At 35.5% G+C, this 26,226-nt stretch overlaps 2 protein-coding genes across 4 annotated transcripts in view; one reads left to right on the plus strand and one right to left on the minus strand.

The window, feature by feature from the left end:
* The window catches only part of smarcc2 (SWI/SNF related, matrix associated, actin dependent regulator of chromatin, subfamily c, member 2), an 18,026-nt gene extending 2,123 nt beyond the window's left edge, over positions 1–15,903 (plus strand). Inside the window, exons 2-26 of one of the 2 annotated variants that reach the window (XM_051112029.1) lie at positions 1–74; positions 167–252; positions 932–1,013; positions 1,136–1,228; positions 4,026–4,095; positions 4,255–4,324; positions 4,423–4,498; positions 4,681–4,925; positions 5,058–5,182; positions 5,262–5,318; positions 5,620–5,657; positions 6,490–6,620; positions 6,747–6,818; positions 6,907–7,020; positions 7,131–7,284; positions 7,506–7,622; positions 7,760–7,822; positions 8,054–8,312; positions 8,524–8,685; positions 8,768–8,835; positions 10,129–10,249; positions 10,447–10,610; positions 10,704–10,838; positions 11,104–11,411; positions 13,236–15,903. The exon at positions 1–74 is cut by the window's left edge and continues 46 nt beyond it. In XM_051112029.1, the coding sequence (XP_050967986.1) occupies positions 1–74; positions 167–252; positions 932–1,013; positions 1,136–1,228; positions 4,026–4,095; positions 4,255–4,324; positions 4,423–4,498; positions 4,681–4,925; positions 5,058–5,182; positions 5,262–5,318; positions 5,620–5,657; positions 6,490–6,620; positions 6,747–6,818; positions 6,907–7,020; positions 7,131–7,284; positions 7,506–7,622; positions 7,760–7,822; positions 8,054–8,312; positions 8,524–8,685; positions 8,768–8,835; positions 10,129–10,249; positions 10,447–10,610; positions 10,704–10,838; positions 11,104–11,411; position 13,236 (2,885 nt within the window). In that variant the 3' untranslated portion in view covers positions 13,237–15,903. The remainder of the gene's footprint in view (positions 75–166; positions 253–931; positions 1,014–1,135; positions 1,229–4,025; positions 4,096–4,254; positions 4,325–4,422; positions 4,499–4,680; positions 4,926–5,057; positions 5,183–5,261; positions 5,319–5,619; positions 5,658–6,489; positions 6,621–6,746; positions 6,819–6,906; positions 7,021–7,130; positions 7,285–7,505; positions 7,623–7,759; positions 7,823–8,053; positions 8,313–8,523; positions 8,686–8,767; positions 8,836–10,128; positions 10,250–10,446; positions 10,611–10,703; positions 10,839–11,103; positions 11,412–13,235) is intronic. The other variant, XM_051112031.1, reaches the window with a different exon arrangement.
* Positions 15,904–17,615: 1,712 nt separating this feature from the next.
* On the minus strand, positions 17,616–23,686 carry myl6 (myosin, light chain 6, alkali, smooth muscle and non-muscle). 2 transcript variants are annotated; one of them, XM_051112032.1, is made up of 7 exons: positions 23,557–23,686; positions 23,203–23,230; positions 22,061–22,204; positions 21,577–21,750; positions 21,022–21,099; positions 20,885–20,920; positions 17,616–18,018 (listed from the first exon to the last, which is right to left on the minus strand). In XM_051112032.1, the coding sequence occupies exons 1-6, from the start codon at positions 23,557–23,559 to the stop codon at positions 20,892–20,894; spliced, it is 456 nt and encodes a 151-aa protein (XP_050967989.1). In that variant the 5' UTR covers positions 23,560–23,686; the 3' UTR covers positions 17,616–18,018; positions 20,885–20,891. The 2 variants fall into 2 exon arrangements, with proteins under 2 accessions (XP_050967989.1, XP_050967990.1); XM_051112033.1 differs by lacking the exon at positions 20,885–20,920.
* Between the last annotated feature and the right edge of the window lie 2,540 nt (positions 23,687–26,226).

The raw sequence follows: 26,226 nt of genomic DNA on the forward strand, positions 1-26,226 counted from the left end.
TGGTTCAGCTGCTTCAGTTTCAAGAGGAGGTGTTTGGCCGGCACGTCAGCAACCCTCCACTCACTAAACTACCGGTACTCACTCAAGCCTTCTTTCATAATAGTATTGAATGCATTAAAGTAATCTGCATTGTAATGTGCTGATGATGCTCTCCTCTCATTCTTAGATGAAGTGTTTTTTGGATTTCAAATCTGGAGGATCTCTTTGTAATATTCTGGCTGCTGCCTACAAGTTCAAGAGTGATCAAGGATGGTAATGATCCTCTCTTATCTCCTCTTTCACTTCTCTTTATTATTTAATTGCCACTATAAATACATAAATTCTATGAATTACATGTTTAAGATGAAATTGAATGAAAGGTAACAATATTTTTAATTTACATATATATTACAATATACAATTTGCAATTTGTTTTATACATAGATAGATCAAATAAAATAAACACATGTACATTTAATATTTAAATCAAGTTAAAAAATGTGTGTAGTGCTTTTTACAATACACAGTTTCAAAGCAGCTTTACATAATGTTATACTGTTATGTCTGTAATGCATTAGTGCTTTACCATATACAAAAATATACTAGAGTAACTGTAACATTTTTCTTCCATATTTTCATCATGTGGACTACTTAAGTATCTGTTCGTTTAAAACGTACGTTTGCCATTTGTTTGAGTGGCCTAATCAACTGTTGTATAATTTCCCTGACACTTAACCTTATGACACACTTGTCAAGAGAGTCGTGATTCGCTTCCCTCATGGTGTCAATTGGTCCTTATGCTCCTGAATAGATTCTGCATGACATTTCTGCTGCATTTGAACTTTCAGTTAGTGTATAAATCCTGTGATGTTAAGTACTTAGCTGTGAAGTGCTCGTTCAGTGATTACAGACCAAAAATGTAATAAATGCTCTTTTGTTGTTCACTTCTCAGGAGGAGATTTGACTTCCAGAATCCTTCAAGAATGGACCGCAATGTTGAAATGTTCATGACTATAGAAAAGTCTTTGGTACAGGTGTGTATCAAACACACAAGTTCATGCACACAAACAGTTTTCCAGTCACTTGCCATAATGACATTGTTGGCATTTATTAGTATGAAATATTGAATAATAATGACATGTTTTTCCCCTTGTAGAATAACTGTTTGTCCCGACCTGTGATTTACCTGAGTTCAGAAATAGAGCCCAAGCTACTAGGAAAACTGAAGGACATCATTAAACGACACCAGGTATTTCCCAAAACTATTCTAATTATGGCTAGCTATGTCTGGATTATATATAAATGCTAGTATTTATTAGTACTGTCAAAATTAGTGTGTTAACGCAGGCGATCAATTTCTCCATTTTAACAGCACAAAAATATTTAATGCAGTTAACGCATGGGCGTAGCTAGGGTTGGCCACCCCACTCAGCACTGCTTCGATCTTTTATTTCCCTGACATGAATTGTGTGTATTTAGACGCAGGGCGTCTTTACGACCACATCAAACAGGAGACTTTTCAGACACACACTACACTTTACCTCAGTGACAGGCGCTAGTCAACAAGCATGGAAACAGTACCAGTAACAAAGGAGCTTTAGTAGAACAACAGTAAACTGTGGTCAAATGAGATGTTGTCAGGCAAACACCTGTCCTGTCAGCCGTTATACTGTGTTCATAGTGCATGCGCTTTAATTGCACGCAGAAACGCAGCATCGTGTATTGCTCGTATCAAAGCACGAATGAAACTATGAGGATGTGTGTCCCGTTCGCACCGCGTCACGTTGACTGTACAAATAGATTTGAAAACCAATCTGAGATATATTTTTACAGACACTCGAAAGCTACATAAAAGAGAAGCAAATAAATCGCTGCAATTCAAAGAAACAAATGGACTACAGACAGTGAAACACAGATTTGCAGTTATCATTTCATGTTAATATGGTGAATTTTGTGGTAAAAGCATACCCTATATGTTGTATTATAATATATCGTATTGACAACTCATAAATTAAAATCTTACCATCTTATATTCGACATAACTGGATGATATATGTAACATTGATATAAGTGATCATCTGGATTTAGACCAACCTATTTTCAGGCAAATTTACTTTATTTATTTCCCCGGCGTCAAAATCAGGCACGTATAAATGTCAGAAAACATGATTCCTGGCTGCATGTCAATATCCATGAACCACTGGATATGTGGTAATTTGTAAGGAACATTATATTGAGTCTGGCAACCTTTAGTTTAAGCTGATTATCATTTGTTTTACTTGTGGTTTCGCAGCTTTCCTATTAAATCCATTCACGCAGCAGCTCTTTTGCCACTCAGTCCGACGGAGGGGTGTGTTTTGGTGGGAAAATGACATCAGTGCATACCCTCTATAGCAGCCAAATAACCTAATAACCCAGCTGCTGTGATGTCTGTTAATCAAAAAAACAAAAGAAAAGAGGAAATTAATAACTTTTGTAGCTTTAAGGATTCATCAATATTTAATTTAGCATTTAGTTTTTGATAACTTTATTCAATTTCTGTGTATTTCCCTAAGGGCGCAGGGTTAATAATGAGTTTGTGTAAAGATTGTTTGAAGTTCACTTAAATTAGAAGCTGTTGTTTTTAAAGTCTAATAAATGTTAAAATTGATAGCTCTCACTTATACTGTAATGTTGAACGGCTATAGTCAATGGTAAAATATTAGGAAAAAGATATCAGTAATACTGGTATCAGTGATACTCACCTTCACCTTCACAGAATTGTTTTTAATGAATATTACAGGAGAAGTTCACTTCCAGAACAAAAATTTACAGATAATTTACTCATCCCTTTGTCATCCAAGATGTTTGTGTCTTTCTTTTCTTCAGTCGTAAAGAAATTATGTTTCTTGAGGAAAACATTCCAGAATTTCTCTCCATATAGTGGACTTCTATGGTGTCCCCACGTTTGAACTTCCAAAATGGAGTTTAAATGCAGCTGCAAATATCCCTAAACGATCCAAGCCGAGGAAGATGGTTTTATCTAGAGAAACAATTGGTCATTTTCGAAACAATTTATATACTTTTTAACCTCCTCTTGTCTCGTCTCTGTGATGCGCATACGTAGTCTGTGTAATCCGGATCAATGCAGTTAGGGTATGTCGAAAAACTCCCGTCTCGTTTTCTTTTTCAGCGTCAAAACTGACCTACACCGCTGTTTTGCCTTTTTTTATAAAGGGCGTTTTATGTTCTTTGTATGTTCACTTTGTAAACACCGGGTCAGTACTTCTGCAATGATGTAGGGCGATTTTGAAGTTGGGGAAGAAAACAACATGGGAGTTTTTTGACATACTTGCATTCAGACTTACTTAAAAAAAGTATATAAATTGTCAATTTTTTAGAAAATGACCAATCGTTTTGCTAGATAAGACCCTTCTTTCTTGGCTGGGATCGTTTAGAGCCATTTGAAGCTGCATTGAAACTGCATTTTGGAAGTTCAAACTTAGGGACACCATTGAAGTCCACTATATGGAGACAATTCCTGAATTTTTTTCCTCAAAACATTTCTTATTGACTGAAGAAAGAAAGAACATCTTGGATGACAAGGGGGTGAATAAATTATCTGTAAATTTTTGTTCTGGAAGTAGACTTCTTTAAAAACATACCATCTTTTATGTTGTTTCTACATTAATTTGTAGATTGAATGTGAAATTATTGCAATATAGAAGTATATTTAAAAACATTAATGTTCGGTGCAATTAATTTCAGAAAATATGTGCCGATTAATTAGTTAATTTCTTTTAATTGATTGACAGCACTAATTTTAATAGCTATGTACAAGTTACTAAATAAAACTACTGCTGACAAGTAGCAGTTGGCCAAATAAAAAAAGATCACAGTGTTATTAGAAATGTTGCTTAATTTGATCTTGGCATGAATATCGTTGCATTTTGTAATTTAAATATTGGTAAAATAATTATTAAATATTTTATATATCACACAGTTTTATGTGTAATACCATATTTCTTTGAAGTCATCCAAGATCAAAAATGTATGTGTGTTTGTAGGGGTCTGTGACTGAAGATAAGCTGTCCAGCTCTCATGTAGTGGTGCCTATTCCTGCTAGTCTGGAGGACGGTACGTTCTGCTGTGTTTTTCGTAGTGTAAAAATATATTCACATACATATATAGGGTACAAGAGGGCTAAACACAAAGGTAAAAATTGTGCTCCCTCTATTAAAAAAAGAATGGTTTTCAATAATAAAATTGTAATTGGTATGCGTGTGTGCTTTTCAGAAGAGTGGGTTCGTCCTGTAATGAAGAGAGACAAACAGATGCTGCTACACTGGGGCTACTGGCCTGATAGGTGAGCTCACACACACACACACACACACACGCACGCATACACACACAGTTCAGGTGTGTATGTGAATGCAGGATTAATGTGTTGTGTTCATGATGCAGTTATGACACATGGATCTCAGCCAGTGAGGTGGAGGCTGCTGTGGAGGATCCGCCCACTGCTGAGAAACCCAGGAAGGTTAGAAACCCCCCCCCTTACCTCTCTCCATCTGTCTCCGATCCTTTACCTCTCTTCTTCTTTGTCTCTTTTGTCTTGCACATGCTTGGTATGTCTTTCATGTTCTTTTACAGTATCACCAATTAGCTGAGAAATTCAGCCATTTATCATCTGACTGTAAGTTTCTGTGTTTTTGTGTGTAGGTCCATGCCAAATGGATTCTGGACCTGGATCAGTTTAATGAGTGGATGAATGAGGAAGACTATGAGGTGGGAGAAGGTGGACCGAGAAGGAAGAGAATTTCAGCAAAGACTCTTACAGATGAAGTAAGCGCTCCAGATGAAAGGCGGGATAAAAAACCCAGCAGTGCCAAAAAAAGGAAGCGTTCCCCGTCTCCATCTCCTACCCCTCCACCACAGGAGAGCAAGAAGAAAAACACCAAGAAAGGGTATTTTTATTACTACAAATTAAATTCCTGATTCTCAGGAAACAGTAATGTTTGTTTCAGAAATTATTTTATGATTTTGATGTGATACTTGTGTCTTTGTATGGACTTGTGTGTGTGTGTGTGTGTTTTCAGGCCCACGACTCCCTACACTAAGTCTAAACGAGGACAGAGAGAGGAAGAACAGGAAGATCTGACTAAAGATTTAGATGAACCCTCACCTGTGCCTGCAGTGGAGGAAGCAACACTACCTAAAACAGGTACGTTCACACACATCTAACGGTTTTTAGCTAACGTGTTAGTCTAGATTGTGTCTAACATTGATGTTTGTGTGTGTAGTGACTAAGAAGGACTCAGATTCTACTCCAGTGAAAGGAGGCACTATGACTGACCTGGGTATGTCTTTAGTGTAGCGTCTATCTCTAACACACCTGCCACTCAAACTAACCAAAAGATGAAGTGTGTCTTTTCTGTGCCATTAATGGCACCAAATGAAATTGCAGAAATAAAGGATGTCACCAAACAGGGATGTACTTACAGCTGTCTGTGCACAGAATAGCAGTGATAGGAGGAAGTATTTTAACATAAAAAGCACACTTCATCTTTCTGTGCTAATTAATACAGTTTTCCCCCTGTAACATAAAGTATATGTGCCAAATTAACTCAGCTCTCTGTTTTTTTCTGTTATCACACCTAGATGAGCAAGAGGATGAATCAATGGAGACTGTGGGGAAGGTATAGCAGCAAATGAAACACATTTCACAGTATTTCTGCTCACAGTTTTCACATTTCTGTATTTTTTTAATACTGTATATGCAACTGGATTTGAGACCAAATAATAATCATGCTTCTAAAATGCATATTTGCAGCATTTTAATTAAATGGAGTTTTAATTTAATTAAATAATACATAAAAATTAGTGCTGTTCAAATGTTTAATCGCAATTAATCACATCCAAAAATAAAAGTTTTTGTTCATATAATATATGTGTGTGTACTGTGTATATTTATGTATATATGAAGACACACACATGCAGTATATATTTTGAAAATATTTACATGTATATATTTTATTCATATAATTTATATGTAAATATATAAACAGAATGTTTTTATCAAATATGTACATGCATGTGTATTTATATATACATAATAAATATACACAGTACACACACATTATGTACACATAACTTTTATTTTAGATGCGATTAATCACGATTAATCATTCCCTAGCACTTATAAAAATGCATGTTAATTTAATGTAAATGTATTATTCTTAATATAAGTAATAATAATAATAATAATATTAATTAATACTTTTTATAAATTGTAGTATCATAAAAATTTGGGAGAAAACTTTTTTTAGTATTTCAAGTTGCATGAACTCATGATTTGATAGGTTAACTTAAAATTGTACAAAATTTTTAATATTTGAATTGATCAAAATCTCAGCACTTTGAAAGGTTAGACTAATAAAGACTAGATTATTAATATGGTGTCAGATGTTTAAATTCCACTGTATTTCATGAGCAGTTTTCATGGTTAACTTTGCATTTGTGTGTTTCTAGGAGGAAGAAGAAGGTTCTCCAAGTGTAAAAGGGGAACCGGTGAAGGGTTCAGACCTTCATGAGGATAATGTCACTGAACAGACCCATCATATTATTATCCCTAGCTATGCTGCTTGGTTTGACTATAACAGGTATTGTATTGTACACAACTTTAACTTTTTCTGATCAAAAATCAACCATTTAAATAGGAAGTGATTATTTGACTATGTTGTTTTGAGTCACAACAAAATCTGAATGTTTGTTTGTGTCTCTTTTAGTGTCCATGCTATAGAGCGCAGAGCATTGCCTGAGTTTTTCAATGGGAAGAACAAGTCAAAGACTCCTGAAATGTAAGTATATCTTCACAAAGACCGATTTGAACTAAAATATGTTTTCTGACCTTCATTAATGAGCTTTATGCACCCTGCTGTGTTACAGTTATCTGGCATACCGTAACTTCATGATTGACACGTACAGACTGAACCCACAGGAGTATTTAACCTCTACAGCATGCCGTAGAAACCTGGCTGGAGATGTTTGTGCCATCATGAGGTCTGACAAAAGAGAGAAACCTCTAAAATGCCTATTTGTTTGTTATATATGCATTGTTCTTTTCACCTTCAGTGTCATTTTGAGTGTGAAAGTGTATTTTGTGTGAACAGGGTCCATGCATTTCTGGAGCAGTGGGGCTTGATTAACTATCAGGTGGATTCAGAGAGTCGGCCCACCCCCATGGGGCCTCCACCCACCTCACACTTTCATGTGCTGGCAGATACTCCATCAAGTCTGGTACCACTACAGCCGAAAGCATCCCAGGTAAAGTGCATCTATTCCTGCTCCACACAGATTTTCAAACTCAACACTTTTAACAGGAGCTGAAAGCATTAACATATTAACTAAGAAAAAAGTTAAAATATAAAATTAAAATAAAGTTAAAATAAAATATTTTATTTGATTAACAGCCCTATTTTTTTGTGCAAAATTTTGTCTTCTCTTGATTGGTTATCTAAGCTGTTTTTTGTTGTTGTTCCCCCTAGACTTCATCCTCTCAGCAGTTGCTCTCATTCCCTGAAAAAGTAAAGGACAAACCAGCTGACTTGCAGAACTTTGGGTTGAGGACAGATGTGTACAGTAAAAAGAGCGGCCCAGCTAAAGTAAGAGACACCCATCACATATAGAACAGAGAGAATATGAGAATATGTCAGGTTGAAAGGAATTTTGGAATATGAAGTATGAAGATGATTCTGAGCGCTATAAGAGAAATTAGAGAGCTTTTTCTGTCATTCCACAGACTAAAAATGCTGCCAGTGCCACTCGGGAATGGACAGACCAGGAGACGCTGCTACTGCTGGAGGTATAATATATATGTATTGTATATTCTGAGACCATTAGTCAGAGTGCTTGAGTTTTTCATTGCATAAGTATTCTCAGTAATAACTCGGTACTTTGTTAAAGCACCTTTACAACCTCAAGTCTTTTTGGGTATGATGCAACAAGCTTTGTACATAGGCATTTTATGACCCCAAACGTTTGAACAGTAGTGTGAAGTTGACTTTTCCGCTTTACAATTCCTGTTTGTTCTCAGGGTCTAGAAATGTATAAAGATGACTGGAATAAAGTATCGGAGCACGTGGGCAGCCGCACACAGGATGAGTGCATCCTCCACTTCCTGCGTCTACCGATCGAAGACCCCTACCTGGAGGACAGCTCCTCCTCCCTGGGCCCGCTGGCCTACCAGCCAGTTCCCTTCAGTCAGGCAGGGAACCCTGTCATGAGTACTGTAGCGTTCCTGGCCTCTGTGGTCGACCCTCGCGTGGCTTCCGCTGCAGCTAAATCAGCACTTGGTAAGAAGTTACAACTTAAAAGTGATAGTTCAAAACCATCAAAAATAAAATTCATCATATAATTACCTTTGAAATGACTGTAACTGTATGATGTTTTTTTTTTTAATGTTTTCTGTATACAACAATAGCGAATAAGAATTAGGGATGTCACGCTTTAAAAAGGACTTTTATTTTGTATTTACATAACCATCATATTTCTTTTCTATCTCAGAGGAGTTCTCTCGAATGAAGGAGGAGGTACCAGCTGCGTTGGTGGAGGCTCATGTGCGTCGAGTGGAGGAGGCGGCCAGAGCAAGCGGGAGGCCAGACCCTCTCTACGGCCTGGAGGGCAGCGGCATCGCAGGAACCGGCCTTGAAGATTCTGACAAACCCTGTAAGTGGACGAACATTTTCACTTGTTTGATGCTTCAGGAGCAGAGAGAGAGAGAAAATAACTGTGTATGTTTGTTTTTCAGCTGAGGATGGAAGTGAGGAGAACAAGAGCACTGATGGTCAATCTAGCCAAGATAAAAGAGAAAATAAGGTAATTGTGCATAACAAACAAAACACGTGCAATCAAAAAGTCTGAGAATGCATTGAAAATCTGGAATTAAAAATCTGATATATATATATATATATATATATATATATATATATCAGAGAAGTATACAGAATGTTTCAGGATTTTGTATATTATTTATTTATTTATATGTATATGTGTGTGACCCTGGACCACATAACCACTTTTAAAGGAGAAGTCCATTTCCAGAACAGATAATGTACTTACCCCTTGTCATCCCAGATGTTCATGTCTTTCTTTCTTTAGCCGTAAAGAAATTATGTTTTTTGAGGTAAGCATTTCAGGATTTTTCTCCATGTAATGGACAGGTATGGTGCCCCAATTCTGAACTTCCAAAATGCAGTTGTAAACAATCCCAGCTGAGGAAGAAGGGTCTTCTCTAGCGAAGCGATCAGTTATTTTCATGAAAATAATACAATTTATATACTTTTTAATGTCAAACACTCGTTTTGTCTTACTCTGCCTGAACTATTTTTTTTCCGGTTCACGACAGTTATATACAGGGTATATTGAAAAATTCCCATCTCATGTTCTCCCTCAACTTCAAATTTGTCTTATTTTATGTGTAAATTTTTATGTTTTACCTTTTTTGTTAAGGGTGTTTGATCTTCTTTGCATGTTCACTTTGCAAAGACTGGGTCGGTACTTCTGCAGTGATGTAGGATGATTTTGAAATGATTTTTGAAGTTGTGGGAGAAAATACGATTGGAGTTTTTCGACAACGGTCTTGAACCAGAATAAACAGAGTTCAGGGAGAGCAAGACAAGATGAGCGTTTGAGGTTATAAAGTATTTAAATTGTATTTTGTTTTATGAAAATAACCGATCGTTTCACTAGATCCTTCTTCCTCGGTTGGGATCGTTTGAAGCTGCATTTAAACTGCATTTTGGAAATTCAAAATCAGGGCACCATACCAGTCCATTATATGGAGAAAAATCCTGAATTGTTTCCCTCAAAAAACATAATCTGGAAGTGAACTTATCCTTTAGTAGCACGGGTCTATTTGTAGCAATAGGCAGAAATACATTGTATGGTTCAAAATTGTCAATTTTTCTTTTATGCCAAAAATCATTAGGATGTTAATCATTAGCATGTTCCATGAAGATATTTTGTAAAATTCTTACCGTAAATATATCAAAACTTAATTTTTGATTAGTACTATGCTTTGCTAAGTACTTCACGTGCTGTTTAATATTTTGTGGAGATTTATGATATTTTACTAATATTCACAAAACTCCTGTGTCTGTGCAATTTTAGGAGAGTAAAGATGGAGCCAGTGAGGAGGAAGAAAAACAAGGAGAAAACGGCAAGAAAGAGGAAGAGAGAGTGAGAGAAGGAGAGACAGAAAGAGAGACGGAGAAAACGGACTCAGAAATGGGTGTGTTTTACATTAATAAAATGCATGTGTAAAACGAAAATTGAATAGAACAAAAAATAGATACAAGACATCAAATTAGATTAAAATATGCGTGTCATGACTGCAGTACAAAAACATCTGCCACTACGTTGTGTTATTTTTGATAAACTGTTAAAAGTTACAAAATTACCAACCTGAACTCTTTGGGATCTCTGCAGCTGATGGCGAGAAGGAGAAAGAACGCAAGGAGGGATCAGAAGAGGGTCAGAGGGATGGAGAGAGTGAAGGAGAGAAGAAAGCAAAGGTGGAGAGAGATGTAGGAGAGGGAAACCTGGCCACCGCTGCTGCTTCTGCACTCGCTGCTGCTGCTGTGAAAGCTAAGGTGTGTGAAAAGGTGACATTATGGTGAGAAAACAAACAGTTTTTCTGCAAATTAAACACTAAACACTGTATTCTTTGACTTCTTTCCTTTCAGCACTTGGCAGCAGTAGAGGAAAGGAAGATCAAGTCACTGGTGGCTCTGCTTGTAGAGACCCAGATGAAGAAACTGGAGATCAAACTCAGACACTTTGAAGAGCTGGAAACTATCATGGACAGAGAGAGAGAGGCGGTAAGACAACATGGATAGTTATTATTCTTATTTTTTTTTTAATGCGTTGTGGAGCACAAAATTCATACAAAAGAAATAATTGACCAGGGGCTTCAAAAATTATACAGTCAGATATTTTGCATGATATTACTACCAAGTCGACAATGATATTTATGAGTAACACACAGAAATCGAAGTCATTATTCCATGAAAATCTTTATATTTTCAGCAAAAATTCTTCCTTTAATTGAAAATGAATTTGTATATATGTATATTGTGTTTCTAGCTGGAGTATCAGAGGCAGCAGCTTCTTGCCGATCGTCAGTCGTTTCATATGGAACAGTTGAAGTATGCAGAGATGAGAGCCCGACAGCAACACTTCCAGCAGATCCAACACCAGCACCATAGCAACCAGCCTGGCAATCAGTCTGGCAGTACTCCATCTGTACCCCACCAGCCTGTCACTAACGCCTCTGCCCCGCCCCCAACACAAAGCCCCGCCTCTGTGAGCACCTCCAATGCCCACACTGAAGCTCCTCCACCTGTATCTCACAGTTCTCCCCCCCACCAACGCACAGACTGGAACAGCGCATGGTAATGACACAAAAACATACACGTACACACATACAGTAGCATGCGAAACCCTTGCAGAATCTGTGAAAATGTGAGTAATTTTAACAAAATAAGAGTGGTCATACAAAATGCATGTTATTTTTTATTTAGTATTGTCCTGAATAAAATATTTTACATAAAAGATGTTTACATATAGTCCACAAGACAAAAAATAGCTGAATTTATTAAAATAACCCCCTTCAAAAGTTCTTGCTTCTTAATATTGTGTATGGTTACCTGGATGATCTATGACTGTTTTTTCTGGGGGTTTTTTGGTGATGGTTGTTCATGAGTCTCTTGTTTGAAAATTTTTAATAGTTGTGTTTGAGTCCCTCAATTGTTTTACCCAGGACAGTACTAAATAAAAAATAACATACATTTTGTATGATCTCTCTTATTTTATTAGAATTATTCACATTTTCACAGATTCTGCAAGGGGTTCCCACTGTACATACACTGTTCACTGTTCGTGATTCAAAAGTTTTTATATTTTACTGTTATGCTCATATATTTGATTAAAAACACATTAAAAATAGCAGTTATTATTGGTAGTTCAAAATTATTAGTTTATAATTATAATTATTATTATTATTTTTGTTGTTGTTGTTGTTGTTGTTTATATATATATATATATATATATATACATATAATTATTATTATAATTTTTTTTTCATGTAATTTACTGTGATGGCAAAGCTGAATTTTCAGCAGTCATTACTCCAGTCTTCAGTGTCTCAGTGTCAGATAATCCTTCAGAAACCGTTTTAATATGTTGATTTGGTGCGGATTTATCAGTGTTGAAAACAGTTGAGCTACTTAATAATTTGTGAAAATCATGATACTTTTTCTCAGGACTTTTTGATGGAAATAAAGTTCTAAGAATAGCATTTATTTAAATTAGAAATTTTCTGTAACACTGTAAAACTCTTTACTGTTATTTTTTATCTGTTGATCAATTGATCTAGCTGAATTAAAGTCATTAAATGTCTTTCAAAAATATTACTGATTGAAATATTTTGAACAGTAGGCTAATTGCTCTTACAATGATTTGATTTTAATATTTAAATATATGAATGATCAACATGAATTCTGAAATTTGGTCACAGTTCCGTGTAATTCAATGATATTGGCACTATTAATAATATTTTTACAACTGAAATAGGTCCAAAATTGTATGTTGGTATACAAATGTTTACTGAAATCAGACTCACATTTTTTCTTATATTACAGTTTCTAAATGCACTTTTATTTGCACTTCTGTTTTTATATTATTTATTGGGGGTCAACCGATATTTGTTTTTCAGGGCCAGTGCCAATACCGAATATTAGAGATCAAGTAGACTGATAACCGATATTTAGAACCAATATATATGTCTGGTGTAAAAAAGAAAACTAATGCCAAAATTATGAATAACAAGGGCATTGCCATCGGCAAATCGGTTTTGAAAATGACCGATACGTAAAATAAAAATGCTTATTATCGGCGACAATAATTGAAACCGATAACCATAAAAATGCTTAATATTGACGCCGATAATTGATTCCGATTACCATAAAAGTGCTTAATATCAATAATGCTAACTGATACAGCTACCCATACAAATGCTTAATATTGGTGCCGATAATTGATATCGATAACCATAAAATTCTTAACATCGGCACCGATAATTGATACCAATGACCATAAAAATGCTTAATATCACGTGCCAGGCACGTGATCAGTTGACCCCTATAATTTATATATGTATATTAACTTGTAATTATTGTCTAATTGTAATTTTTGTTTGTCTTCGTTTATTACTCCAGATTCCAGCACTCCACTACCAGGGGATTCGCTCTATCCAAACGCCCCTGTGCCTCCAACACAGTAAAAGAAATGGTGAGATTTAAAGGGGATCAGTGATTCCAGAGAAGAAAATGAAGGAGATTAGATAAAAAGCAAAAGATAAAGGGAGCGATATCTTGTTTTTTTTTTTGTCACTTGCATCATTTTTTGGGAGAAAATGATATAAATGAATTCTTGCCAGCATCTTGAACATGACATGATTCAAAATAAATAGCTAAAGCTAAACACAGATAACCTTTAAACTGACTGACAAATAAAACAGAAAAAAAGACCTTTGGTTTGGACACTTGGAAAGGTCTTAAACCCAAATCCCTCTTAACATCCAACAAAAGCACTCCTGACCCAAACAGCCTGAATCCAAGTACCAGGCACAAGGCTCAGTCCGTCCTCCATTTTCAGTAACATCTCTTTTAACTTCGAGCCAAACTACAGGATCCGAGGTACCTGTGGTCTGCACTCCAGAAGCATCTCAATGTACTTTAGGTACTCATATGGAAACAAACACGCAAAAGAAAACCAAGAACAAATTGCACTTTTAGAATGTTTCCTGAATCTTACTTTTTGGAGGGATGAAGCATAAAGTCAAAATTAGCCCTGACTTAATGTTTTCTTTTAACAACATTCTTTTTATCACTTAATCTTTGTATTTGTTACATAGAAGCACTCGATTTGGAGCAAGTCTGAAGAGAAACTTGACTTTGTTATCGTTACTTTGTATGCGTGCGTGTGAATGTCGGTTTTGCTTTCGGGACAATGTGAAAGCTTCAGTGGTTTGGCCTGTTTTTTTATGTACAATTAGATTTTAGCATGACAAAAAGACAACAAATTAGTATTAAATCTGTTTACTTTGTCTCTGACAACATGTACTGTAAACCTGGAAATCATGTCATCAAGAATTGATGTTTGCATGTTATCTTTTGGGTATGTGTGCACGTCATTGCCACAAAATATCATTTCTAACAGGTGAAAGTAGCTGTTTCATTCTCATCTCATTGCAATGCTTGTGAGAATACGTATGATTAATCGACAATGAAAAAATCATGGGAAAGGCAGCAAGGAATCATATTGGTTCCTCAACTCGAATAGAGTTGAATCAATCATTTTAGTGAGATCATATCGCACATTTTAGTAATCAGTGTTAATGCAAGAACTGATGTTTCAGTTCAGATTGTTAACCCTTGTGCGTCCATTTAAAAAGAAGCTACACAGAATGTCCTTAGAGGACAAAAATGTCCATGTTAAAAAGGTCATTAACGGTTTCTGCTTTCACTGACAAATTTGTTTACGAGAATCTGTCCTGATCATAACTATCAAAAATGCAGTCATAACAGTATTGGATCTATTTACTAAAACTAACATCATATTAAAAATATTTCATTACTTGAAATAAAATCCATACTTTTATGCTTAGTGGGACTTGAATGAAATATTGCTGCTTTAATGGGTTTCAGTGGGGAGATTTTTGTCCTTAAGGGCCTGAGTCTAACTCATTTTTATATCTGAAAGGAAATGAGGGTAAGATATGACAATTCCAATAAAAATACACATTTTTGACACATTTATGCATTAACACAGCTAAAATGATCAAAAAAGACAAAAATGTCTTTAAGGACACACAAGGGTTAAAGAATGTGCTTTGTTTGTGTGTGTGTGAGTGTGTGAACGGGTATTTTAGTAACAGGCCAAACCCACAGAAAGTATTTACGACATGAAGGAAAACCGTTTTGTTTTACAAATTAGTGGCAACTACCTGACGAGTAGAGACAAAGGATTTTAAAGTTACGTTTGCAGCTGTGGTCTGTGTATCTCATATCTTCATATTGTAACTGTCCTATTTTTGTATTTTTATATGTTTCTTTACACTATTACGAATGATGTAATGCTGTTATCATATTCTACATGTCTGTAATGTTTCCTTCTCTTTCTGACTGTGGATGTTGTCGTATTATTGACATGTTCATGTGAAAGTGTCAAGTCGCTTTATACGATGAAGCTGGACTCTTTGTGTGTGTGTGGTGTGCATGCACTCTTTGATTTGCCACACATCTTTTTGTATGTACGTACGTATGTATGTTTTTTTTTTTTATTATTATTTTAATCGACGTTATTTTGCCATGTTTCCAGACTACAAATGCTAGTAGTGATGGATGTAAAATCTGCCAATGTCAGAATCTACAAACTCATACACTCCCACTGTAATAGTATCTGCAGTTTACATCCTCACACATGTATGTGAATGCACACGTATGCAGTAGTCCAACATGCAGTATTACTGACAGAACAGATTCACATCAACCTCACAGTTTTGCACGACTCATAACCAGTGTTGAAAAAGGTCATTTGATCAGTTTGCTCAGCTCTTTGGTCTTCGTCTTTTACATTGTAGTGGTATAAGTAGTTGTCGTTTTTTTAATTTTTACATTTTGTTTATACTTTTTTTTTTTTTTTTTTAATGGTGAAAGATGGTAACCATTGCATTGAGATGTGTGTGAATGTTTGAAGATGTTCAGTTCGTCCTTTGAGGAGATGTAGCAGGAGCTGTCTAGCACCTGTTTGACTAAGAATGGATCGATTTTGGTTTCAAAAATACTGAACGGTTCTGCACAATAAAAGGCATCATCAGTAATATGAGCTGTGTGAAGAGTTCTCAGAATATAAACTCATCTTGCTGGTTACAAGAAAAGTGTAACATTTATCATGCTAGCTAGAAATTGTACAAAATTAAGCTCTGAAGTTTATCATGAGTGTGCCAGATTTAAACTTGGAGAAAAATATACAAGGGCAGAAAGCAGAAATATCAGCAAATATATCATTGACTAGCTGGCAATATTTATCTTTGACTTAAAAAGAAGTAGGGCTGAGGTTTGATCAGAATTTAACAATTTGATTTGATTCAGATTCACAAGCTTGCAATTTGATTCGATTATTTTGGATAAATATTAGAAACAGTACATGCCAAATTTTCACAAGGAAAACTCATGCTGTAAAATATACATGTTTATTAGTATAGCATTACTATAATATTGAAGATTAAAATTAAGTTGTATACAAATGGTAAATTAGACTTAAATTACACAAATTACAAATATGTTTATATAATAATAAAGTTATATTACATAATTATATATTTGTTTTTGAAATATAAACTTTTCAATGGTGGCTGTCATCAAAACATGACAGATTTATCCAAACATAAATTAAACATTGAAGTAGGCTAAATTATAATAAATGTCATATGGTGCAAAATGCTTTTAGCAAAATGCTCCTCTCTAGAGTTCATTTTTCTAGCTGACTAGAAAAAACAAACTAACTTTCTAGTTTATGGTAACCGAATATGTTTTTTCTGAGGTCATGCCACGTTAAACAGCGCCAAAACAGTATTTGTTTGAATACTGAAATAAAATGTACAGAATTTGAAATCTAAGACTTGGTTTCATATCAAAAGTAATAAAGCACAAAGTGTATTGCAATTTATTGGATGGGGGGTGCGTTCGGTATCATTAACAGAAAACAGGCTACAATTGGGATTTAAGAATTTAAAAATGAGAAATCGATAGTTTTTTACCTATTTCATTATTATTGTTCTTATATGCAGTTCTGCTATCTGCTTTAATGGCTCAAACTTGTTCCGATTGGCTGTCAATGGTTTTATCTATAATCGACCATTATCGTGCGTTGTATTAACCTCACAGTTCTGACATTTTTCTCAGAATTGCGAGAACTTGTGAATTGTGACATTGCCTGTAAAGTCAGAATTGTGAAACTCAGATTTTGTGGAACTTTTTTACTCACACTTCGTTGTATGTTGAAAAGGCCTTAACAATAACGGCAGATTAACTATATCGTTTGCATCACTGTCAGTACTGATGGATGATAAAAGAAAAAAAAAAAAAAACACACACACATTAACAGCCAAACACCAGAGTTTAAAAATGGTATGATGCAACTCTTTAGACCACACAACAGCCAATCTGAAGAGTTTATTTCCGTTAGCATGCTCCCTCACACTTGCAACTTGTTATGGCTGTAGAACACAATGTGTATACATACCATCAAAGTCTAAACAGTCCTTTTCTTTAGGTTCTGTTTAGTGAGTCCACTTGTCTTTTAAGATAAACACAGACTCAGTAAAACATGTAGACAGCGATAGGTTCCCCAGCCAACATTCTCATACTCCTAAATTGGTATTGTCTTGTATTACGTTTATTGGGTTAGAGTTAACTATACTAAAATGGAAGTGGTTGGATCAACACCGCCCTACAAGGCAACCCCTACTCTCCCACACAAACAGCACACACACACACACACTCACAGCTCTGACATAAAGACAAATCAACAAATTCATTCTGAATATTTATTATGATGCACAGCAGACAATAAAGAGGGATGTCAAATGACTTAGAAACATTAAGACAATAGGTTAATTAAAACAAAAAAAAAGAGCCAATCAAAATTTCCCTCACAGTTTAAGACGAACAGGGGCTGGATACAATAACTGATGGAATGAATGCAATGGCTAAAAGGTATTCAAGCAAACCTATGAACACCAATGGAAGTTTTTGGAATGAAATGAGCCATAATTCTCCAGAAACATGATAAAAGGCACTTAAGGAAAAAAAACATAATTTAAAAAAAAAAAAGCTAATATGGAAATGAAGATTCACACAATTAGGGGCCCTGACGGACAAAAATAAAATAAACGTGTTTGAATTCTTCAACCGCTCATGACCATCCTTACGAGTTCTGCAGAAGAGAAAGAAAAAAAGTAGTATGAGGCAGTGATCCAAGAAAATTCGACCCAGCAGATCAGCAAATGTTGCCATGGACACTACACAAAGTTCTAGATACTTCTAGACCCATAAACAGCCACATATCGTACTAAAACAACAGATTACATGTATAATTCAGTAACATTTCCCTGCAACAGGTGAAATGCAGAAGCCCCAGGATGATTTGAAGGAAAAGGGGGGGAAACAGAGATTGTCCAGGCCTAAAGGAAATTAGAATGAGTTAGCATACCTTATAAAGGCATGGGGAGAACAGATAAATACACAAGTACAAAAGAGAGAAAAAGCAGGAACAGCAATGTGACAGGACTGGAAAATAGAATCAACAATACACCTCCTTACAAAGCCTCCTAAGGTAACAGCATACCGTAGAGTAGATTCTATAAAGGATAAGGCAGGGTATTGCCTCAAGATTCACGATTCGATTATGATTCAAAAGTTTGGAATTGAATTAAATACCAATCTTGATTAAATACGATTTGATACGGATTCATTTGGAAAAATCAGGTACAGTACAGTTTTTTTCTCTGGAGAAAAGTTCTTTAACTAATAATGTAAACTACATAGTATGGAAGCCCATTTCCACCACTGAATAAAACAATAATAAAAAAAGTAATTGCAACTTTTTATCTCACAATTCTAACTTTACTTCTTGTGATTTTGAGTTAATAGGTCAAAATTGTGAACTGGGAACATTTTCTGGTTTTCTGAGAAAAGATCCTTTTGGTCTTTTTTCCCCCTCAGAACTGGACTTCACAATAAACTCACAATTGCAAGTTAATATCTCACAATTCTGAGAAAAATAAAAGTCAGAATTGCGAGATACAAACAAGCAATTCTGAGAAAAAAAAAGTCTGAACTATGAGTTCATATCTCGCAATTCTGACTTTATTTCTCGCAATTGCGAATTTATATCCCACAATTTTGACTTCGACAACTCACAATTCTGACTATTTTTTGTAACTGAGTTTATATACCACAATTCTGACTTTATATCTCGCAATTGTGAGTTCATATCCCATAATTTGTACTTTTTCTCACAATAGCGAGTTTATATCCTGCAATTTTGACTTTATACCTCACAATTCCATTTCTCGCAATTTCAAGTTTATATTCCGCAATTCTGCCTTTATATCTCACAATTCTGACTTTATTTCTCACAATTTTTAGTTTATATCCCATAATTTTGACTTTATACCTCACAATTCCATTTCTTGCAATTTCGAGTTTATATCCTACAATTGACTTTATATCTCGCAATTGTGAGTTTATATCCCGTAATTCATACTTTTTCTCGCGTTTTTTTGTTTATATCCCACAATTTTGACTTTACACCTCACAATTTCATTTCTCGCAATTTCGAGTTTATATTATACAATTCGGACTATATATTTAGCCAATTCTGACTATTTCTTGCAATTGTGAGTTTATATCCCACAATTCTGACTTTATATCTCGCAATTTTAAGTTTATATCCCATAATTTTCTCGCGACTGTGAGTTTATATCCTACAACTCTGACTTTATATCTTGCAATTCGAATTATTTCTTACAATTGTGAGTGTGTATCCTGCAATTCTGACTTTGTAACTTGCAATGAGGAATTTTGGGCTTCCATAATATAGAAAACCTTGCCAGTTCGAAAATTACTATATGTTAAAGGTCAATTAATGGCTTTTTCTAGTCCATTATTTACAAGTTGTTTTATTGATGTCTTTCTGTGGTAGATGATTTGTTCACACATCAACTACAAACAACAGACTAATTTATTAATAAATACTGGTTCATGTAAATAAGAATAGACTCAAATCAAAACTCTGATACTGTAACCCAGCCCTAATACACTACCTTGGCACCGATTTATCTTTTAATATGATGCTAATAATAATTTTTCATTCACAATACCATCCACTTCCATATACTCTATGGCTGCGAACACACTGCAGAGATTTAGAAGTGACGATCACATTTAAAAACACAAAAATGAATCCGCTATCACTCACTTAATGACCAAAATCTATGTATCTGACATATTTAAAAGGATAGTTCACTCAAAAATGAAAATTGTGTCATTAATTACTCACCATCATATTGTTCCAAATCTAGAAGACATTTGTTCATCTTCAGAACACAAATTAAGATATTTTCAATTAAATCCAGGAGCTTTCTGACCCTGAATGTCGACTGACACAGAAGAAAAGAAATTGTTGAATAAATTGGTTATTTTTGTTGTCTTTGCACACAAAAAGTATTCTCATAGCTTCATAAAACTACAGTTGAACTGCTGATGTCACATGGACTATTTTAACTATGTCCTTACTACCTTTCTAGGCCTTGAACGTGTCAGTTACATTGCTGTCTTTGCAGTGTCAGAAAGCTTTTGGATTTCATGAAAAATATCTTAATTTTCATTCCGAAGAAGAACGAAGGTCTTACTGCTTTGGGACAACATGAGGGTGAGTAATTAATGACAGAATTTTCATATTTGAGGTTAACTATCCCATTAAGTATTTAAAAGAGGATTGATAACTACATTTAGCTGCAGTGTATATATGGCCTATTAGAACTACTGCAGTTGAAAGGGAAATATATACAATATTTAAGTTATAACACTGTATTTCAGAATAATGGGGAATGACTTGTTTGGGGGAGGTGGGCATCAGGGTGACCAGCAAATTTAGCATCACCATGGCAACAGTCGGAGTCAGGAGATGCCTATGCACATGCAGAAATGCTACATGCTACGCTATAGCCAGGGTACGCAGTAGAGAGGGAGCTGCAGGAGAGAAGAATGAGTAAAAACAAACTGAGGACCATCCGTACCCTCTCCTCAACCAGCCATAATGTGGCGCACAAATGCTGTCGGAAGGAAAGGCAAATGGATTAAATATAGACTTCAGAACTTCTACTGTTCTTTTGATGTTCAGAGAAGAAAAGAGGCCCATATGTTATTGTTGTACCTTCATAATTGATGCATCCATTAGCATCCTCATGTCCTGCCAAGAGCGTCTCCACCTCTTCCTCTGTCATCTTCTCACCTATCATAAAACACAGGGTAAAATGCATTAAATTCTCCTAAAGAAACCAAACGCACGGTGCTTCTAGTTCTTTGTTGGATTTTTAATATTACAAGTTAGCAATATAATCTGACATGCCATCTGCAATGGCATCACAAAAGCTGATTCTTCAGCTAAAAAAAAAACAAAAAACACAGGCAATAACAGAAGTAACTTCTATTCCCACAACTGCCTTATTGATTGCTACAATATCTCTTATTGCATCTATACCTGACCTCTCTCCTGGCCTCCATGCACGCAGTTCTTGGCAAACCTTCATAAGTACGTTATTTTAGTTTATGTTTTCAATACAAAGCAGCTTTAGAAAGAATAAAACTCTCAGTTAAAGGTGACAATAGCAAAGAAAAACATCCTAAAATGCTTCCTAAGTGGAAAATAATCAAAGAAAGTATTGTACTCTACTGCAATATGATTCTAAAAGAGGCCGTGACTCTTTACCCAGTGTAGTGAGGACATGTCGTAGCTCGGCGCCCATCACCGTTCCATTTCCCTCTTTGTCAAACACCCGCAGCCCCTCCACAAAGTCCTCAAAGGAACCCTGATCCTTGTTCTTAGCGATGGCCTGCAGCATGGGCAGGAACTGCTCAAAGTCCAGCATTTTCATGTTCATATCTGAGGAAAAGCACATTACAAAAATCACTCATTTTCATGTTAATATATTTAGCCCCTGAATAATTAAGACAGAAAATGATCAATTTATAAGTGAATGATAATGGTGGAGCATATAGACACATCTAGATTAAATCAGAGGGAGTGTTTGAAGTGGGCCTGAGTGCATTTAGACTGATTAAAGATAAAAAAGAAGTATAGCTTATTGATCAAGGGAACTAACAGAGTCATACGGGTTTGGAACAACATGAGGGTGAGTAAATAATACAGGACAAGGCATGCTTGAGTCATAGCAAAAAAACACAGGACTGACCGTCATTACTGGGGTTGCCCAGGACTTTGAGGACCTCAGCGTTGACAGGGTTCTGCCCCAAAGCACGCATCACATCCCCACACTGATTGTACATGATCTTCCCATCTCCTGTTCGGTCAAACAGGAGGAAGGCCTCCTTAAACTCTGGTAGTGAGAGTGAAAAAATGCATTAGGCATGTGATGCAGAAAATTATTTGTAGTCATATGCACTAAACATTCCTGTGATTTATTCTAAAGCAACAACCACATTTTGATCTAAATTCATTAGGCTTCTAGTTCTTCCTGGAGGCTTTGAGATCACTATCATAGCGCTTGGCAGAGCATTTTACAGGAATGCAACGCTTCCCAGGGCCGCCCTGAGTCAAACTCAACACACACACTTACTGTGATTAACCATATATGGGCAGAAGAGAGAACAAGCTCTGTATCAACAGGAACATTACGTGTGTCCCAAATGATTTACTATACACTATGTACCCTACTGTCTACTGCATGAGTTTTTTATATAAACAAGGGGGAATACTACATAACAGTAACCTGCACAGGCATAACAATATAACCTGGTTCAATGAGTGAAGCTTTTCAGTGAACTGATTCAAAAGATTCGAGTCAGTGAGTTGAATCAAATCCGCAGCACTAACCTGAGATAAAGAATCTGTCCTGTACTGCTGCTTCCATAAGATAAAACAGCTGATGATACTACGCTACTCCAGCTTGTTTAACTTTAAAACAAACGTAAAACGTCATATTCTTATTATTATTTCCTTGAAATCAATGTTCACGTTCCGTAGGTACGTACGCGTCTCTAACTACACATTCCACAGCAACAGCTTCCGGTCCGTTAAACGCGACGCATCTGTAAACCGCCTGCACTCCAACCTCAGCATTTGAGCAAAAGAAACTGATACATTAAAACCTCCTGTATATTTTAATGTGGTACATTTGGACATTAGGTACAGCACAGCATGTACACCATATTATGTTTATCCATTTGAGAGGTATTGACTGCACATCTGTCAGCCTGTGTAACTGATGTACAGGCCTACGTTTATTTTGCATTAATCGGCAACACGAATGCAACCATATAACCTCGACGAATTCATAGCATCTTAACATTTAAATAGTCAACATTCATTACTCACCACAAATCTGGTCCTCTGTGAAGTCAGACTGTGCATGCCAGGATAATGAGGGCGATAGAGAAGATCAGCGTTAAAACAAGATGCACTGGTTTGATATTCCAGTACTAATATATACAAAGATTATCCTACAAAATAAAACACTCTGAGCAAACCAAGGCATGTTTGAATATTAAATGCGTGAGGTAGGTACAGGCAGCAGAGCTTGATGGTTTAAATAGGCTACCTTATGAGGTGTTTGAGGTAACAACGGTATGTCTAACGGTCACGTCGGTAAATCCACCGACTGTATGACTAATAGGCATTATCTGCATTATAGTGAAAATGAGAGATAGCTGGTTATGATAATGTACTTACCATAACTGCAGTGTTTGGGGATGGAGCGGAGGGAGCGTCAATACGAGCGCTGTGTGAATTACAGTATGAGCGCACACTCTCTGCTACACCGCTATATTCACGATGACGTCATGCCATCTCGATTCAAGAAGAATCGGCCAATCAAATTGTGCGGGCGCTGGTTTCCCCTCTACTGTCGTTACCGCTGTGTCGGTATTACATGCGCAGTAGAAGAAACTTGGTAATTAATGCAGGGTGATTTGCGCCTGTGGGGAAGCTGAGACAGCCCTTGTTTCTAGACAACCTTAAACAAAATTGGTGATACGACCACACATAGTTGACCATTGTACTTATTCTGTGATGGAGAGGGGCTGATGCAATAATTGGGAACTACATTTAGGTTAAAAAAATGTTTTAAAAAGATTTTTGTATGTTCAAGGACTCGTGTTCCTTGTGTCTAAACTTTAGGAGGTTATATGAGGCTATAATTGATTTAGCTTGAAAAAGCCAACTAACTGATATGCTGTTTAAGCTTATCATTATTCTTCTGAGGTAAAAATTTAAACAGTATCTCCTCCTAGAGATTTCAAGATAGAACATCCAAACGTGGCTCAGACCTAATCTGAATCAGGCTGCTATATCTTTTCTAACTGATTGGACTCATAACTCATAAAACCAAAAATCATTGGTTTTAGCTGGTTTTAACTGGTTTTGGTCAGTTTTTAGCTTTTTTTCTTTTGCAAAATCAGCTGATTTTTGTTGTTGTTTTGGTTATAACTGTTTTTTTTTTTTTTTTTTTTTTTGGTTAAATCAGCTGATTGTCATTTGTTTTAGCTGGTTTTTAGATGTTTTGCTAAATCAGCTGGTTTTAGCTTGTTTTTAGCTCGTTTTTAGATTTTTTTTTTGTTTTGCTAAATCGTTTTTTGTAGCTGTTATTCGCTATATCAGCTGGTTTTAGCTGGTTTTTAGCTTTTTTGTTAAATCAGCTGGTTTTATTTGGTTTATAGCTGTTTTCTTTTTTCTAAATCAACTGGTATTAGCTGTTTTTTAAATAAACTGGTTTTAGTTGGATTTTAGCTGGGGGGTTTTTTTCTAAATCAACTGGGTTTGGCTGGTTTTTAGGATTTTTGTTAAACCATCTGGTTTTAGTTGGTTTTTAGCTGTTTTCTTTTTTCTAAATCAACTGGTATTAGCTGTTTTTTAAATAAACTGTATTTAACTGGTTTTTAGCTTTTTTGGTTTTAGCTGTTTTTAACTGTTTTTTGTTAAAACAGCTAGTTTTCACTGTTTTTAGCTGTTTAATGCTAAATCAGTTGGCTCAATCAGTTCTATCTATCTATCTATCTATGTATCTTAAAACTTTTTGGCTGGGCTTTTTCAAGCCAACTTCAAGTTTGTCTACAAACATAGTGTTAGCTCTGAACTGCTGGATGATACAAGTTTGTCAAAATGGTAGGAGTTGGGTAATTTAAACTAGTCCTGGGGTTAGTTGAGCCAGTGGTTCACCCCTTCTTATGATTCTAAAGTGTTATTTTACTGTTCTACATGATATTTCATTAATTTACGACCAAACGTTTTTGATTTTGTTCTTTGTTTTGAATGTGATTTTGTTATGAAAATGTAAAATATGAAAATGTATTTCCCTGCAACATTTATAAGTGGGATGTTGGGTACTATTAGCCCAGTTCTGTAGGGTCAAATGCAGTGTGTTTTTTTTTTTTTCAGTTGTTTAATTTGAACTTTATTTTGTTCTGAAACTGTTAAATAATTTTAAAAAACGTCTTCAAAGTCAGCTCAGCTTCTTGAGCCGTAGGCAGGGAAACTCCCTGGCTGAATGGTCAGTCCATCACAAGGCTCACACATAGATTTTTTTTTTTAATTGAATATCTCTTCTTTTAAAGCATTGAGGTTAAAATGTTCAGTTTTACTTTAGCATAATCAATGGTAGTGTTTAACTCAACTTACCCTTCACTGGGTAAGTTCCCTCTATTCCCTCTGAAATTTATGTACATAATTAAGTTGGACCCATTACTGTCATATGCCCATTTTAAGCACCCCATAAGTAAAAACTGGCTCAACTCACCCCACTCTCCCCTAATTAATGCAGGTTTCCCAAATGGGGGTTCGCTTGGAAACTTCAGGAGTTGGTAAGTTGATCCACATGAACATTTATAGCAGATGCATTTATCCCAAACTAATTATATTGCATTCAAGGTACACATTTTATCAGTTCTTACTGACCTTGGGAAAAAATTAAATTGAAAAGTTAATGTTTTACATCCACACTTCTAAAAATAAAGGTTCCAAAAAGGGTTTGGATGCCAAATAAAAAAAACATTCTGAGTTCCATGAAGAAGCTTTCAGTGAACAGTTTTCAAAAGAATCATATTTCTTCTCAGTATGAAGAACATTTTAAAAGTGTAACCCTGGCCCCCACTGACAAGGACATCATATGACTATTTATATACACACACTACTAGTCAAAAGTTTTTGAACAGTAAGATTTTTAATGTTTGTTAAAGAATTCTCTTGTGTTTACCAAGCCTGCATTTATTTGATCCAAAATACAGCAAAAGCATTAATATTGTGAAATATTTGTACTATTTAAAATAACTGCTTTTATCTGAATATATTTTAAAATGTAATTTATTCCTGTGATCAAAGCTACATTTTCAGCATCATTACTCCAGT

This window comes from Labeo rohita, chromosome 6, assembly GCF_022985175.1.
Source record: "Labeo rohita strain BAU-BD-2019 chromosome 6, IGBB_LRoh.1.0, whole genome shotgun sequence".
NCBI classification, from domain to species: Eukaryota; Metazoa; Chordata; class Actinopteri; order Cypriniformes; family Cyprinidae; genus Labeo; species Labeo rohita.